General features: G+C 38.8%; 1 protein-coding gene across 27 annotated transcripts in view; it reads left to right on the top strand.

The window, feature by feature from the left end:
- cacna1c (calcium channel, voltage-dependent, L type, alpha 1C subunit) overlaps positions 1 to 18,141 on the top strand; it is a 177,056-nt gene that overhangs the window by 149,689 nt on the left and 9,226 nt on the right. For 13 of the 27 annotated variants that reach the window (XM_067490618.1, XM_067490606.1, XM_067490599.1 and 10 more), the window contains 19 exons: positions 5,377 to 5,460; positions 8,123 to 8,260; positions 9,727 to 9,792; positions 10,170 to 10,261; positions 11,566 to 11,728; positions 12,014 to 12,141; positions 12,231 to 12,327; positions 12,761 to 12,863; positions 13,189 to 13,290; positions 13,472 to 13,599; positions 13,884 to 14,024; positions 14,857 to 15,221; positions 15,443 to 15,466; positions 16,811 to 16,939; positions 17,054 to 17,175; positions 17,283 to 17,380; positions 17,532 to 17,628; positions 17,734 to 17,842; positions 17,943 to 18,120. In XM_067490618.1, the coding sequence (XP_067346719.1) occupies positions 5,377 to 5,460; positions 8,123 to 8,260; positions 9,727 to 9,792; positions 10,170 to 10,261; positions 11,566 to 11,728; positions 12,014 to 12,141; positions 12,231 to 12,327; positions 12,761 to 12,863; positions 13,189 to 13,290; positions 13,472 to 13,599; positions 13,884 to 14,024; positions 14,857 to 15,221; positions 15,443 to 15,466; positions 16,811 to 16,939; positions 17,054 to 17,175; positions 17,283 to 17,380; positions 17,532 to 17,628; positions 17,734 to 17,842; positions 17,943 to 18,120 (2,364 nt within the window). Of the gene's footprint in view, positions 1 to 5,376; positions 5,557 to 8,122; positions 8,261 to 9,726; positions 9,793 to 10,169; positions 10,262 to 11,565; positions 11,729 to 12,013; positions 12,142 to 12,230; positions 12,328 to 12,760; positions 12,864 to 13,188; positions 13,291 to 13,471; positions 13,600 to 13,883; positions 14,025 to 14,856; positions 15,222 to 15,442; positions 15,467 to 16,810; positions 16,940 to 17,053; positions 17,176 to 17,282; positions 17,381 to 17,531; positions 17,629 to 17,733; positions 17,843 to 17,942; positions 18,121 to 18,141 lie in introns of all 27 variants that reach the window. The other 14 variants (XM_067490619.1, XM_067490604.1, XM_067490627.1 and 11 more) reach the window with 9 other exon arrangements.

Raw genomic sequence — 18,141 nt, 5'->3', positions numbered from 1 at the left:
GTAAGTAGTCCAACTCCCTCCCTCCCTCCCTTCCTGCCTGCCTGCTCTGCCATTCCCACACACACAACAGACCGAGTGCTGATACCCATCTCGCATGCTTTCAAATGATTAGGAAACTTTAGCTGCACATTTGAACTTGAGAGATGTCTAAATAAGCCTGGCAGTGAAAACAGCCAGATGTAGCTCTATCAAAACAGCTCAGTGACCTTTGAATGGGTTGTGTACTTTAAATATAGTTAGAGTTATTTTATTTATTTTTCCACCCTTGATGTCTGGATACCTTTTGACATGGTTGGCTATCATTATTGCAACATAGTATTTACTAAAATGTTAACACTTATTTCCCACTTGTACTCTAAACAGTACTTTGTCAGTGAGTTTATATTCAGTGTAGTAAGGCCACAAATCAAAACTTTCTATTGTTTATTTATCAGTAATTTGTTTGGATTTTCTAATATTTGAAACTGCTTCAGATAGGTATTTATGCCTCGGTCTGCTGAGCATCAATAGCATCAGAAGCTATTGCATTTGCCAATAGAGCCTATTGCACTGTCTCAGCACTTGGTTTGGTTTCACACTGGGTTTATTTGATTTTTTGTCACTGCTGCAGGGGATAGTGTCAATTCCCCTGGCATGATGCACACTGTATAGCATGACAGATATTAAGGTGATATATCAAGGCCTTCTACTAAATACAATACTTTCAGAAAAGATTTTCTGGAAGAAAGGACTGCATTTTTGTTATTATAGAACAATGGCGTTTTGACCCAAAGGTCATTAAAGTCTCAATTCATAAATCGCCAGGGAAACTTTAAATTTAAAAACAAAATAAAAATACAAGTTACAGTTGCTTTTTTTTTTGTGCAACAATGTCATTGTGCAGACATGGGGAACAATTTGATTTATAAATGGATTTACTCGGGACGCGTGAAATTTATGTAAATGTATGTATGAATTCATTTATTATCAACATAGAAGCCTTATGGTCAAGAGTGGAGCTGGATAAGAATGAATATTCTAAACACAAGTCAAGTGTTGAGTATCTAGTGTTTTTACACTTCAGGGATAATTAGTGTTTTATTCATGTGACATTCAAAGTTTTCTTTGGCAGGAGAATAGTCTGAGAGCCATGCAAGCCTGTGTGTGCAAGCATAGCTGGACAGAACTCTCCTTAATTTAGCCTTAAAAGAAATTCCTTTTGTTCTGTGATCAGCCTGGCCACTGAGCTGAATGTCACATTAAAACATTCTTGTGCTTTAAAGAAGGCTTTTTTAGCCAAGTGCATCATTTAATTAGCTTTCCCATCCATCTGTGAAACTAGCAGCAAACACCAAGTGAAAATGCTGTAGAAGACAGAATGGAGCTCAAGTGGCAACTAAGTATGTGCAGGCAGTTCTTTATGAGTTTAACTTTGATATATGTACACTACTGCCTGTGTGTCAGCTTATGAGGCAACACATGCAGTACCAGCTTTGCTTGGTTTCTACAAAGCATCTCTCTTTGCATCATTTCCTAAAAGCAGCACTATAGTGTTAATTGTAGGTTATTAGCGCCAGGGAACTTGCTCATTAACCCGTTAGTTCTCATGTAAAACACAGCCAGTTGCATTTTTACAGTATTTCTTTTACTGTTGAGCAGAGCTGGACTGATATCAATCTACTAAGTTCACCTACATATTTAACCCAGAGAAGGCAACAGTCCTACTGTTTAACTCTTGGCAATAAAGGAAATAATTTTGATTATGTCACATCATTAAAATCCAAATACGTTAACATTCATGGGGCATTTGTGTAAAGTGCCGCTTTGAGCTTATGAAACAAGGAAAATATATGCGCATACTGGAGGTACACCAGTACTACAGAATGTTCGCCCATGGTGGAATGCAGCATGTTTCACCTTAGAAACCACTTGGTCAAGCATATAATTATTGTTGGTCTATCCCTGGAGAGTATGAACTCAGAACGGAGCCCGTTTGTCACCACGAGAGGCCGACAAAGCTGCTGATACAGTAAATGACACTCTGAACTGTACTTTGACATTATGTATTTTATTTTGTCTTCTGTTCAGTTATTACAGGAATTGGGATTTCAAAGGAATAGCAGATATATCATGAATGACTATATCCTGGTGTTGCCATGCTGATCTAAAGAAAATATTACACAGACAAAGGGTTTCAGGGTTAAAAAAATTTCAATTGATACAACATTTACGGTCAATTCACAACTTTTTTTACTGATGTTCACTGGGCCAGAGATATACATCTTTGTCATCTATACAAGTGAATGAAGCTGCACCTTAACACATTGTTTTGGAGTCTGCCTTTGATTTAGTTTGATGAATTGGAATGATTGGTTTGCAGTTCTTTTTGAATGATTCATTATTTTATTTTGTCACCTCTAACCTAAAGGCATGCCCCAAGTCTTGGTTTTTCTTCTTCTCTGGTGGTTTTTGATCATTTGGGTCCTGAGATGCCCAGGCTATCTTTTGTTATCTACGTCTTTTCTTTTTCTTTTTTTTTTTAAGAAACCCTCCGCACTTTAATTCTGTGAGAACTCTGGACGTTTTTGAACTGGGACCCTGATAATTATTTGTTTATATTCTAACCTGCCACTGCATTTCATCGGGTACTAGAGCTCATGAATGCTTTTTAACCTACTGAGCAATGCAATTAGAAACTAATAGTGGCAGCATGCCAACAGCTACCTCTCTTTCAATCCTTTCCTAAGTGCAAAGTGATCTGCAGTAACAGGCCACCTTTAAAGTGTTATTACTTTGCCTTTAGTAAATATTAAAAGGCCACAACATTTCGTATGGGTGCACCCACTTCGTTGCTCTTTGAGGTGCCCGTTGACTTAGATTAGCTAGATGTTCTGTGGTCATAGCAATAGAATACCTCCTTAATCCTGGGTCTCTAATTCTCCCCAGCAACCTGCGGGTGCTTCTTAAACCTTGTATGGTTTTTGTATTTTGGTTTTGGTTTGCGTAGAAGCAGTGTGAACAGATTGATAGTGGTTTGCTCTGTGCGGTGTCTTGCAGACAATGCCAGTATGGACTGCATCTCCTACTCTTTTGAATGCCTCCTCTCTTCCTCTTTATCTGTCTTTTCTATTTCCTGAGCTTTTTCAGTTCACTTAACTCTTCTGTTGTGGATGTTTATCTCTCTCTTTCTCTGTCTTCTTTCTCACTTTGTGGTGCTGCTTGCTCCCTTGAAATGCAAGCTGGGTAACATGGGTCTCTCGTGCTTTTCATAGATGCCCATTTGTCAGATTTTTAAACAGTGATTCTAATTTGTTGCGATTCTCTAATACCAACACATCGCAAATTTAAATGCCTGCAAAAAGAAATATTAATGCGTAGGGGTGTGAAATACAATATATGCATCCAAAACTGATGATCAGAAAGGGTGTAAACCTGGTAAAAAGTTTCTCAAGAGACCCGTGGTACCTATTGAACTGATTGAACTGATTACATTTTTGCTTGGAAAAAAAAAAAGATTTGCAATGTGAGAAATCAACTCAAGTTCACTTTAACTAAGATTATACATTCATTGAGCTGAAACCAGTAATTCACATCTGCACTGTAGTTCACCCTGAAATGACTACTGTATATACTACACTTTTAAAATTGACCATGTTTTTTTTGTTTTGTTTTGTTTATTTACTGCTACAACACACAGCACACGCATCTTCCAGGGTCACATCTCGTCTGTTGTAGCCTCTGTAATTTGATTAGCGTCAGATTATTACAAATACTATAAAGGGTAAGACTTTTGTTTAATCTGATGATTGTCCTTCGCTTTGATTAAACTTTGAAAATCAAAGCAAATCCACATCTAAATTGTACTAAAGTTGCCCCAGCTGGCCTTTTGTTAATTCACATATATATACAAAGATACACATCCTTCCACGTTTCACTTTCACTTTAATCTCCCCGTAGTGTGTATCGATGACATCTTCCTTCCCTGTGTCATCCTTCCTGCATATCTTTTCTACCCGTGCTTGCCATTCATCTATTCATCAGTTTTATTCCTACGTACCTTTTGTCCTTTTTTAGTTGTCCGTCCATTCAACTCTCCTTTACTTCACAATATACTGTAACCTCAATTTTTCATCAGACATGTTCATAGACAGACACACACATACCGGTCCTCCCTTTTTAATATCTTCATGTAATTATTGGCTGTGTTGTTTAATTGCAACATTAGTATTAGGTAAATGCTTGCGCTGCACATGTGTATAGGTAATTAATAGTAAATGTAAAATATAGCAACCTTTCACAGTGTACCTCACCACTGAATGTGACCATAAATGTGTATATGGCCCTGTTAAAATTCCTTTAGATGCCTCTTTCTACCCTTTGTTTTGTGGAACCATCTCATCATCTGAATTGTTTTCCTGCCAGTTTTGCTTTCCTTCTTTGCACTTCTTTTCTTAATGTTTAGTTCTTGCTTTATTCTTTCCCTCTCTCTCTTACTTCTCCTTCTTTGAATGAGACTGGGAGTAAAAATGCCTTCATTTGTCATGTTTTAACATGGCCATTGCCAAAGCAGAGTGAACAGAATCTCAGTCATATATTGGGATGATCGTTCACTCCCAGTAGTCTCTATAATGTTGCAATATGAGGGAAGACCTGTGGGTGTCTCCCTACAGTATGTGATATTTGTGCTTTTCAGTGTTTAATACCTGTGGGCTCCAATTTCCAAAAGCATCAAATTTGCTAATTGTCATTAGCTTAAGATAAACTTCCTGTTTTACTGTATATTATTATTCTGCTATTCTGATGACTCTTTGACCTGTAAGTAGAATGAAGTTAACTGACAATTATTGGGCCATAAACAACAACAAATTTACGTCACTGATGTAGTTCACAAAAGAGTCAACATTCTACTTTTAATCAGAACTTGACTATTCTTAGGCCAAAGAGCAACTAGAATAACAATAACAGTTAATTCAAAACAGGAATCCTTATTTATTGCCAAGATGCCTTTGGTAAAAATAGTCTGAGGTAAGCTAACGCTTCAATGAGCTGGCAGAAAGAAAAACAGATAGCTACAGAGCCGCCCCTACATTTTCTCATTATACATACAAATTCATAGGATCACATGATATAGGCTTTACATACAAATGCTGCACATAATCATGGACTCATTCGTCTCTTTCCTCTTTTGTTGCTGTCCCAGACCACCATTTATTATTTTTACCCTCAGGGCACGAGACAGAAATTTTTCTGTCTTTTAATACTTTTAATTCTCACCACTTTTCACATAAAAACACTACAGCACACATACATTCATGTATAGTAAACACACACACATACACACAAAGTCACTCACCAAGGCGCTGCTCTGGTGCTGATCTTTGTTGCCTTTCCTTAAAGCCAGCTGACTCGTCCTCGTCCTCCTCCTCTTCGTCCTCCTCTTCTTCCTCTTCCTCCTCTCACCCCCCTGTGGTAAGGCCAATGGTACGCTCCAACGGTAACCTCGTCCGCCTCCCTGCCTCCTCCACCATTCCTCCATCCCTCCATCCTTCCATCCCTCCTTCTGCTACGCCATCCATGGTATGATCCAGAACTTTTGGCTTCTCATTGGTCCTGTCACCTGTTCCTCTGCATCTGCATCTCTTCTGCAGCATGTTCAGATTTGTGTTTCTGTAGCTGTTACTGTTTACTTTTAGATGTTTATGTACATGTATGTGTATGATATAGGACACTGTATTGTGTCTTCCGAACTGAAGTTTTGTGATTTTGTTGAGTTGCGGTTGGTGTTACCATGGCTTCTGTTCCCCTCACACCCCTCAGTGACTGGCAACTTGCTTCTTTCCCTTCCTTAATTAATGTGGTATCTCTAATGCTTCATTTTTGGTGCAAGACATCATGGTCAGGTATCATACTGTCTTCCCTTTTCCTTGGTTTTCCACTGGCCTGCCATCAATCAATCTCTCTGTCTATTGATTGATCAATGTATCGATCGCTGTGAATTGTTCTATTTATCTATCTATCTCTATGAATCACTCCACTTGTTTTTGTTTAAATAATTCAAGCTATTCTTGATTCTATACTTTCCTATTTTTCTATCTCGCTCTCTCTCTCACTGTACCTCTCCCGCTCACTACACCCAAATATCTCAATGGCACAATGATGCCCACTGTGGTCCAGTTGTGGTATCACATGCTGTACAAAAGTTTCATTTAAACTCCTCAAAGGGATGTGTCATTTTCAGCACATTTATCATTGCAAGGTGGGACAACTCACATCTCGAGTTGCTTTTCAACCAGAAAACATCACATCTACCCTTGGAATGTACATAGATGCAAACGTTTGTGAATTTTCCAAACTTTTTACAAAACAGATCAGTATTCTGTTGATAAGTAACACTACATCTGATATCCCAAACTGCAGTACAATGTGTGGAGAATGGCAAGTTCTTTTTAGGAGCACACTGTGTTTTCTCTGTGGGTTTAGGATAATGGATAGATGGCTTCTTGGAAAAAACACAATTGGCAAAATGGCAAATTCAGAGGTTTCTTTTTATAGTCACAATTAATACAGTGTAGATAGACAGTATGTCACTGTCCTTTGTACACTAGTTGATCATGATGATCGAGTTTTGTCTATGCATTGGTGCACTTGTGTGAAAGCCTGTATTTAGATGTTGCTTTATTGACCTTTTTATTGGCATTTTTACATAATTTGTTTGTCATTAGTTGCTTTTATGAAGTAGTATCTTCGATATGCCGGATTTATCTGTGCTGTTTGGGGTTTATTTACAATAGGGTTTAATTATGAGTAATAACCTTGTTCCTTAGCTGCTGTATAAACCACATCCTACTTTACACAAATCCTGATGTTACCTTTGTTTTTCCACCTTTTTGTTGCAGAGGACAAGCAGCAGCACCATAAATAAATAAATCTGAATTAGAATAGCACTCAGCGAGATGGCTGAATATTTCATCATGGAGTTATTTCCTGTGGATGACTACTGGCACTGTAGACAGTTAGAAAGCTACAGTGCCTGTTTTCTTTTTGCTTTAGATGTTTGCAAGGGCAACATTTCACAACATATCAAATAGAGGATTTCCTAAATGCCTTGAGAGGCTCAGCAAACAAAAATACTGCATTACTATGGTTAACAGTGAATAGTTCCTATAAGATCATATTAAAGAGAAGATAGTAGAGGAAGAGATTTGGCACCCATAAAAGTGGGGGTATTTGACTCTAATATCTTTATCCACCTGAATGCCATGTTTGAATTGTTACTTGAGGCAGCCAGTTTTTCCATGACATACCAACAATTAGCCTGTCTGTGTGATTTATTAAAATCAGTTGCTAACTGCAGGTTGGAATTGTACTGCATTTGCTGTGAATTAATATCTGTGATTAATGAAATAGCTAATGTCCATCAATGCAAGTCTCCCTGGCCCAGTTTCATCATTTATTAGAATTGTTGTTTATGTCAGTGCAAAATATACAAATCCTTAAGCGTAGTTAGCTGATTTACAACAGTGGTTACTAAAGTATTTTATTGCTTGTTTGTCAAGGGATTTTGAGAGGATGAATTTAATTGTAATCTGATACAGAACCAACAACCAAGAATGTTGTCTTTATCGTTATTATGATAGAATTGAGGCAAAAATCATAGTTTTGATGGGTTACTTAACTTCTTTTAAAGCTAGGGAACTATCTGATTACATGGTTGGATATATTAGCTAAAGTGGGTGTATTTAGGTGGTTTGTTGATTTGCTTGTTGCCAAGTAATTTTTCCATGAAGCCACAAAATAAGCATGATTGCCCGATTCTCTCCCAGATCTCTTTAATTTGTTAATTTTGATGGGATTTTGGAGGACGCTGATTTCCATTTATTAACTCAGTGTGTATGTGTGTATGCGTGTGTGTATATGTATGTTATACATATTTACATCTACATGTATGTGTGGATGTGAATATGCATAAAATTGTATGTCTGTATTTTGCAAATATGTTTTTGTACATATGCACATCTTTACATGTATGGGTGTTTGTATGTGTGTGTGAATGTGTTTCCCTCCCTTACCTATCTGCATGTGAACCCATGCGTCCTGTGTTTTTTCTATTAAAAAAAAAAACACCAAACCCCACCAAAAAAAGGGACTTCAGAACTCTGAAGAGAACGCCAGGATCTCCATCACCTTCTTCCGGCTGTTCCGCGTGATGAGGCTGGTGAAGCTGCTGTCTCGCGGAGAAGGGATTCGGACCCTGCTGTGGACCTTCATCAAATCCTTCCAAGTGAGGGGAGAACCGGACACAACATGCTAGAACATGGGGTTGGGTTTACACAGGACATAAATGGCAGGGGGAAGGTGGGGCTTTAAGCCTAAGGTGAACCAGATTGCAGCATTTTTAAAAGATTTTATGATCCCTAAAGCATTAGTGATTATGAAGTATACTTGCCAGTTGCAAACATTTTTATTACGATAATCTGCTAAACCAGTGCAGAAAAGACAACTTTAATGTAAATTACCTTACACCAAAATTTCAGATCTGAGTCACGTTGGGCTAAAAACAGACTTGTTCTTCTGTAAATCCAGCCTGGTTGAGTCTTACAAGACACCTTTCCTTTCCATGCCTCCTACCTTATTACCTCCACATGCTTCTTGTGCAGGAAGTCAGACCAAGGAGACATATAACTGTTCATTCAGTTTACCTACAGTATTACAGATATAAAGGGAAAATGTGAGGTAATGGAGCAGAGGTTTAGGAGTCTTGCTGCAGAGGTAGGGAAGGATGTAGGAATATGAAGTTCCGAAACAGAAACTTCTAAGAGAAACTTCTAACTTCTAACAGAAAATCCTAAGCAGTGATCTTCTCTTTCTTCTTTGCCCCTTCTCTTCTTTCCTAATTTCTTTTTCTTCTACCCTTTATATCTCAAAACCCTACTACTAACCCTCGAGAGCTCACCATTTCCTGCAGGAAAGTTAAGCAATAGATACTTCATTATTGAAGCACTCCACCAAAAAAATTAAATCATTTGATAGAGAGTTATGGGAAAATGAAAACAATCTGTTCTCTCTCTCTTGTGTTAGCTGAAATGGTCCACTTGATGTAATAAATCAATATTTGGAGCATTGGAAATATTTCTAAATGAGACTTGTAGTGTGTGTGTGTGTGTGTGTGTGTGTATTAATATATATATATATATATATATATATATACACACACACATACGTATACACGTGTGTGTATATATAAAGAAATAAATAAATAAGTGTGTTTGTGTGTGTGTGTGTGTGTGTGTGTATACACTCTTTCATGAACTGGCCCTTCTCTCTCAGGTACAAGGGTAATGTTGGCAAGGTGTCCAGTTTCATATTGGTGTGTGATTATAGAAGAAACATGTGTTCTAGCCATGTTTGGTTCATATAAAATATGTTGGGGCTGGTCCTCTGGCTAAACTCAGAGAGAAGTTTGTATGATTGACTGAGCTTTTTCACTCTAAGGTCAGATGATTTGTCCTGGATTGTTTTTGGTGTTGTGCCACAGAGAGCTGCAGATTAGTTCACCTTCATTTCATAAAGAAAACCTACTAATACTGAATATACACATGAGATGTCTTTCTAGCCTTTTAACAGTAAGATCTTAAATCAGTTGTAGTCTAAATGCATGTGTAAGATATGAATGAACGTGAACAGGCTCCAACCTTGCTGCATAATGCTGTAGATGACTCTTCACTGATGTGTCTCTCTCCTCTTCAGGCTCTGCCCTACGTAGCTCTGCTTATAGTGATGCTATTCTTCATATACGCTGTCATTGGCATGCAGGTAAGATGTCACCTTGTTTGGATCCTCCTGTCTTGGTTTCTTCTTGTCTCTTCTTTAGCAAGCGTTCGCCCTGTGTATGTCCTTCTGCAGTCTTGTGAGTTCCCCTTTGGTCGCGTCATCCTACTTTCTGTCTCTCTTTTCTTCACCTTCTAGCTGTCAATACCTAGTAGCTGTCTGTTTTTTGTCCCTCTACCTCATCTCTCTGTCTGTCGTTCTACTGTATTTTAAAAGCTGTATTTTGTGTCATTAATCATGAGTAGGAGACACTTCGATTTGATTTTCTTGTGACAGCTGGCCTCTGATTCTGATTCACTTCCTCTTGTCCACTCTCACATCATATGCTGTGTGCTGTTACTACTTCCTTCCCTCCTGTGCAGATGTTTGGTAAGATAGCACTGCGGGACAACACACAGATCAACAGGAACAACAATTTCCAGACATTCCCGCAGGCAGTGCTGCTCCTCTTCAGGTGAAAATTATTTTTATGCATTTTAATGCCTTTTATTATCGTTATTTTTTACTTTTTTAAGCTAGGTTCTTCCCTCATCTTTATCCTTTCTGTTTCTGTCAATATACACCCTTATTCTGTTCTTCTTCTCCCATTTATATCAGTGTCTGTAATCTGTAATGCCAACAATAATTGTGGTCTGCAGTATTTCTGTTTCATTTACGCTGAAACGGACTGTAGAGTTTACATTTGAGCTTATTGTCAACATTTTATGACAGCAGTGGGTTAATTAAATGCAAGGGTATCTGTAAAAGCCAAGCTTTAAATTCAGTCGACTCTGTGATTCTCTGAATGAAGAATGTTTTGCCCTTTGTTCTATAAGGCTATGTCACCATGCAGAGAGTTTGAAAAGTTCAAAAGCTGGAAATATTTACTAATGATCCCCATAATGCCCATCCAAACTGTACATACCATCTGCTTGGTAGTTAACTGATAATTGTTGTAAACATAATGGTGATTTAGCAAAAAATATTCTGGTCCACTGAGGAGGAAATGTTCAGCACATTTGTCAGAGGACTCTACTGATTATTCATTTCCTGGATGCTGGAACCTCTCCCAGAAACCCCTCTGTCCTGTGTTGATGGTAAGATTCCATGCAGGGGATAACAGCCACAGAAACTGAAAGGATAACTCACATATAATTCTCAAGTGCATATTTTGAGATGATATGGGAGCATGTTTATTATTTTCCTAAGGGTTTTGCCCTAAAACCAAAAAAAGTGTGATTTCTGTCCATTCAAATTCTGGACAAACCCCTTCATGGAATATATTGTAGCAGTGGGCTTCCATTCAATGAGATGCCACACTTGGATGCTTCACAAATGATGTGCTTAAGGGGAATATAACCTCTTTACCTCAGTTTTTGCAAGCCGTTTTGGATATGTTTTAAATCTAGCAAATCACCTCGCTATAAGGCACAACTAAAGAGTTTAAAAACACTGAAGTATTCAGAATGGAAGACAGCCGTACTGTAGTACAGACGTTTTGATCAACAGGTCAACAAAATCAAATATAAAGTCACTTTTCTTTGGTGTTTCTCTGTAAATTCACCGTATCAAGATATAAATAACTGTTTTAAAAACATTTTATGCTATTTCTATGGTCTAACATTTGTCTTACTGTGTGTCTCTCTTTCTTTGCTTTTGTTTCTATGTGTGTGTCTGTTTGTGTCCCTCTATGCTTGTATGCCTCTGCATACATGCACACATCCATGCGTCTCTATGTGTGTGTTGCATAAATGCACATGTGACCTCATGCTGGAACAGATGTGCAACAGGTGAGGCATGGCAGGAAATTATGCTAGCGTGCGCACCCAATCAGCCATGTGAGAAAGGATCGACCAATGAAAACAGCACATCCAATGAGGACTGTGGCAGCCAGTTTGCTATCATTTACTTTGTCAGCTTCTACATGCTCTGTGCCTTCCTGGTGAGTAAAAAAATAATAAATAAGGAAATCTGTGTTTTATAAAGCAATACAATAATCATAAATAATTACTTAGAGTTAGGACAAGTAGAAAATCTTGAATATAACATTTTTTGAAATTGTTTACTCACCTTCTTGCCAAGAGTTTGATACTTACATTTTGACTTCCTGGTGTCTTGTCACCAAACATCTGCTCATCTAGCTGGAAGCAAGAAAGTGAATGATCCAATTTCCCATGTTATGGATGTTACCATTTCTTTCTTCTGAGTGATATCTGATTTTCCACAGATCATAAACCTGTTTGTGGCCGTCATCATGGACAACTTTGACTACCTTACACGTGATTGGTCAATTCTGGGGCCACATCATCTTGATGAGTTTAAGAGGATATGGGCTGAATATGACCCCGAAGCTAAGTGAGTTTACAGAAAGTCTGCCACTGGAGTAATGAGACTTTCATCATTGGTGCCATGGTTGTATAACATAATAACTGGGCTGTTTTCAGGGGCAGAATAAAGCATCTTGATGTGGTCACTTTGCTCCGGAGAATCCAGCCCCCTCTTGGCTTCGGAAAGCTTTGTCCCCACAGGGTGGCCTGCAAGGTAAACACACACTTATTGTGGCGTAAATTACGAATAATGTTGCCATGGACTGTAGAGCTGTTGAAATAGGAAGAGTTTTCTTTTTTTTTGTTTTTTTTGTTTATATACCTACTACATACTATTCTCCTGCTATTATGGGGCAGAATTAGAAGGAGTGTCAACTAAAAATATCTTGTTGAAATCAAAGTGGTAACATTTGAATTGCACCTTCCACAATAACTTAAGTGGCACAATGACAAAAGATCATGAATGTAGAGAAAATATTTACACCAATCTAAACATAGGTATCTTTACAAGAAAATTAGTGTCCATGTGTTGAACTATTCAATGTTTATTTTGCTAGCTGTCAAGATCTATTGTCAATTTGTTAGTAAAGTAGAATTTTATGTAAGTGACCGTGTGCGTGTATAACTGTGTGTTCTGTCTCACGTAGCGTCTGGTTTCAATGAATATGCCCCTGAACAGTGATGGAACAGTTATGTTCAATGCCACACTGTTTGCCTTGGTCAGAACAGCGCTCAGGATCAAGACGGAAGGTAACACACATAAACAATCCATCCAGCAAAGCTGTAGAGGCAAATGACAAACAAATCGACAGAACATCATATTTACATATATGTCGGTCATAAAATGAAAATTTAATTTACGAGTATTCTGCTCATGTTAATCTTTATTTACAGAGCAAAGTTTTTCAAATAAAATTAAGAAAATAAAAAAATAAAAATAAAACAAAGTTAACTGTAGATACAAACACAGGCACACATTGGACAATCTGTGAGGCAGTATATTGTGTAAATGAATTCAACTGTAAAACGCCCATGTGAACAAAGAGTTTGCTCTGTTTGCTGTCTGTCTGTGCAGGTAACCTGGAGCAAGCCAATGAGGAACTGAGGGCAATAGTGAAGAAGATCTGGAAAAGAACCAGCATGAAACTCTTAGATCAAGTTGTGCCCCCTGCTGGTGGTATGTACATACACATCCATAATCTGGAACTGTACTCATGTAAAGGAACAACATGTTTTAATAAGGAAGCAGTTGAAGTAATTATTATTATTACACTACACATGGGGATTGCTTTTATTAATGTGACGTCGAATTGTTATTTTAAAGATTAACTTAATTATAGTATCTTTATTTCTTGCAGATGATGAAGTAACAGTCGGGAAGTTCTACGCCACCTTCCTTATACAAGAATATTTCCGTAAATTTAAGAAGAGGAAAGAACAAGGCTTGGTGGCCAAGGTGCCCCCCAAAACTGCCCTGTCTCTGCAGGTACACAATCACACAAAATGTGTTTAGTCTTGAGCAGAAATCTATATATTTATTTGTTACATTATCATTACCTTACAATGACAGCAGTACATCTTTACAATTGTAACTTTGATTAAAACTTATTGTGAGTGCAAATATAGTACGTACATATAGTAGGCACATTGTCATGAACTTTAGAAATGAAACACTTTGGGTTGTAGAGTTTTAAATGCAAAATAAACATGTCGGTCGCTGGTTTGTTTCAAGATAACTCTAACACTCCATGGTATTTAAACTGTGTGTAGGCTGGCCTGCGGACATTGCATGACATTGGTCCAGAAATTCGGAGGGCCATCTCTGGAGATCTGACGGTCGAGGAAGAGTTGGATAAAGGTCTGAAGGAGCCTGTTTCAGCTGCATCCGAGGATGATATCTTCAGGGTAAAGGTTGGATACACACACCCTCACTCACTCTCCAAAGAGAGAGAGAAAGAAAAAGAGAGAGAGAGATGATCAGTGCCCAGCTTGAAGCTCTATCATTGTTCCATGCACGTACACGAACATGCATGTGCTCAGATGGTCAAAAAGTGTTGTTTTACACCATGGCTTTGCTGCCAGTCACTAAGGAGACAATTTACTTAATTTTTGAAATTGGTCATCTGGGGTTATTTTGAATCATTCAGTGAGCATGAATTATAAGGATGCTTTACTAAACAAAACCCTGAATTCAAACACACACACAAGTGTGAGGATGACTTAAGCTAATTTCCAGCCTTCCTTTTTTCATTGCTGCATTCACATGCTCAAGTTTGCTTGCTGCAAAATTTTGTTACATTTACATAATTTGTTTTATGAGACACAGACGAACTGAAACAAATGCTTCAGTATATATTGAGTAAAAATAACCAATAATTATTTTAACAACATTGAGATTTTAGATTAAGTTATTCTATCTGATTCATTCAGCGTAATCACTCTAATACAAACACAAGTCTACCATTTATTAGTAAGTAAGTAAGTAAGAAAGACCTTTCTTCAGTTTGTGACATAAGGTCATTGCTTTACATTTCCATTATGGCTGAACAAAGTTTGGCCGCTGCTTTTAGTGAGAGTGGCTGTTTTAATTATGATTGCACATTTGAATGTAATGTAACATTTTGACTAAAACATAATTTTTACTCTTTGTTTTCTCCATTATTCTCTCTCTCTTTCTTTTGTGTCTCTTCATCTTCCTCGTGCCCTCACTTGTCTTTCACCATCTCTCCTCCTAATACCACAGCGTACAGGTGGGTTGTTTGGCAATCACGTCAACTACTACAATCAGAGTGATGGCCGCGCATCCTTCCCACAGTCCTTCACTACCCAGCGTCCCTTGCATATCAGCCAGAAGGGCTCACCTTGCGAAGGCGAGAGCCCCTCCCATGAGAAGCTCATGGACTCCACCACTTTCACCCCATCCTCTTACTCTTCATTAGGCTCCAATGCCAACATCAACAATGCCAATAACACTGGTATGGCTGGGGTGGCAGCCCAGGGGATCAGTCGATTTCCAAGCCCATCTATAAGTACTGTGGATGGGCACACAGGGCAGCCACTCACCCCCATTCTGCTCCCAAGATCTGCATGGTGCTTTCCTCCAAAGAGGTGAGTTCAGGCCTTAGAGTGCTGTTTAACACATCTGTCTTTTAGATTTTGATGGTATTTTATTTATTTTCTCAATTTATGTGCTCATCATTACAAATATATCGCTAGATAGCTGATAAACATCATGGAATTTCATCACAGACATATATGGTTCTTCTATTCCTTTCACTTTTTTCCTTCCTCCTCTCTTCCAATGTCTTTTGATTCTGGTGGAAAAACAGGACCTTTTATGACACCCTCATGCGGTATGTTGCCAGGGGACAGAGAGAGAAATTGTGCGTGTGTGAGTGTGTGTGTGTTGTGTTAGTCCCCTATCTACATGCAAAAAGTCTTCATAATGCTATATAAAATTTCATAGCTCTCGATGTGCTATAGTGACCCTTGTTGCTATGCACATAAGTGTTATTTGCTATAGCAAAATTAAGGCTACATGCTTACACTATAGAATCTGCTATCAACCTGGCCAAACCTTCCCTATCAAAGGCTCTTGTTGCAGCTGTGTGATAGAATTTTAAAGGAATATCTGATATCTGATATCTGATCTGAAATTACTTCCAATCAAAGCATAAGCTTTCCAATGCCCTATCTCTTTGATTTAACTTAATATATCAAACCTGCTGCCAAATGGAGTAAGCTTGATCAGACTCTACAGCAGTGAAGTTTTAAACAAATCAAATGCTGTCCTAACCCAGAATTTGCTGTCGGGCCCATAAATAAGCTGTTGATTAAAGGGACATCTTGGCTTTTAGGAATTTGATTTAATTCTCTTCACCAGGTGCAACAAAAAATACCTGTTTGTAAGTGTTCATCATTAAAATACCAGTGCTGCTAACTGGAAGTAAGTAGTTTGTTATCACTTTTTTGTGGATTTGTTTCAGCTCTTAGGCAACAATCTGGTCAAGTAGAAATTATTCAAATTCAAATGTCACAATGTCCCTTTAAAGCGTACATCTGGAGTATGAACACGATGTGTCAAAGATAAAGGGTGACAAGACATTTTTGGAATAAAAAAAGAATAAGATTTAATACAGGTTATTTGCAGAGTTTAGATGTAGCTTGTTAATGTGGGCCTTGCTTCTTAAGTAGTAAAGATGGCCTCCAATTCTAGGACGTAATGACATCAGCATAAAAGGTACCTGTTTCATTTCCCTATAGACCTACATGAAAATACAGCTCTCCAAGTATTGGCTGAATATATTACCTGTTATTAAACTTTTTCTTGTTTGTCCTCATCTTTGTTTTTTAAAGTCTGCACCCCAGTCGTGCTACCAGTTTGTCATGTTCCAGATGTTGCCTTTAACGCTTTTCTCCATTTCGCTTTAACAAAACCGTTGTAAATCCAACTGCTTTTCCCTCTCCTTCTCCCTTTGCCTTTTCTTCTTTGCCTTCCTGCTCTTTCTCACATACAATATTTAAGCCTCAGTGGGTTTGTCACTCTCTCCTCCTAAGCTTGTCTCTGGGTTTTTTACTAATCAGCTTATTCTTTGTGTTTTGTGTTACGTTTATGTCTTCCATCTGTTGTCTGTGTTTATGTTCATTTTGTTTGTGTGTGTGCTTGTTTTGCTTGTGTACATGTTTGTTTGTTGTAGTTCGGACTCGAGTGACAGTCGCCTGCCAATCATTCGAAGAGGCGAAGGGTCAACGGAGGAGACATACGATGAGAGCTATGGTGAAGATAGGGAATACCACGAGGAGGACCCCTCACTCTCCTCTGACATGTACTGCTGACAAATAGCCAAATAATTGAGTTTTCATCCTATTTACTGCAGCATGTCTAAATTTACACATGCTTCCATCATTAACTTCCCTATGTACATCTGTGTTTACATCAGGCTGGTGTATCAAGATGAAACATGTAAGCAGCTGACTCCCATGGAGGAAGGAGAGGAGGTAGAAGACAGAAGGGGAGGAGGAGGGTCTCCCAGGAGAGTCTTCCTCTGCCCTTCTTCTCTGGGTGAGCAAACAGACATGTAGATAAGAAGTCTTTCCTGAAATTGCTCCAGTTTTTGGAAAACCTCTCTGTGTGCTAAGTGTTTGTGTATTGTTGGTTGTGGTACGCAGCGCGGAGATCGTCCTTCCATCTGGAGTGTCTCAGGAGACAATCAAGGCCAGACGTCTCCCAGAAGACGGCTGTACCTTTACACCTTGTACATCATCAGGTAGGATAGATACCCACAAAAGACGAACACACATTTACACTTAGACAATCATAAACAAGTTTTAAATACATTTGTGCTGAAGTTGGCAGGTGTAATCTTCCCCCGCTGCTCCCCTGTAACTCCATCCATCTGCTCTCTCCCCCTCTTCCAGGCTCTGGCAGTGGCAGGTTTGAGTCCTCTGCTAAGAAGGAGTCACTCACCTACCCTCTTTAGTCGGCTGTGCTCCACGCCTCCAACCAGTCCCACAGGTATTCTATTGTACATTCTGTGCACACAGGCTGTTTCTGTTGATGTCAACATAGGTTTGGTGTGTTTGTTCTTGTTGTTTTTCCTCACTCACTGTGTTTTTGTAGCCCATGGCAGTGACACCTCCTACCAGCGGGTGCCCTCTCTAAGGCTACAGGGCTCCAACTCCCATGAAAAGCTTAATACCAGCTTGCCCTCTGTCAACTGTGGGCCCTGGTAAGACCAAGTACCTTGAAATTAACTGCTTCAGGTTGTATTGCAGCCTTAGCAAACTGTGTGAATCAATGTTTTTAACAAACAAATGTTTTGCTCCTAGGTACAGCGATAGTAATGGCAACAGTCGAGGGCCCAGCCCTAGTCCCACCTCAGTGTCCAATCCAATGCCGCCCCGGCCGGTGTCGCTCACAGTGCCCTCACTACTGGGAAAAGACTCCAGCTTATTGTCCCACGGCAGTGCAGGCAGTCTAGTAGAGGCGGTGAGTGCATGTGTAAATGTATGTACTGAATGAAAAGAG

Source organism: Channa argus, chromosome 21, assembly GCF_033026475.1.
Source record: "Channa argus isolate prfri chromosome 21, Channa argus male v1.0, whole genome shotgun sequence".
NCBI classification, from domain to species: domain Eukaryota; kingdom Metazoa; phylum Chordata; class Actinopteri; order Anabantiformes; family Channidae; genus Channa; species Channa argus.
Note: the sequence above shows the minus strand (reverse complement) of the source record. Positions and strands in the feature narration are given on the sequence as shown.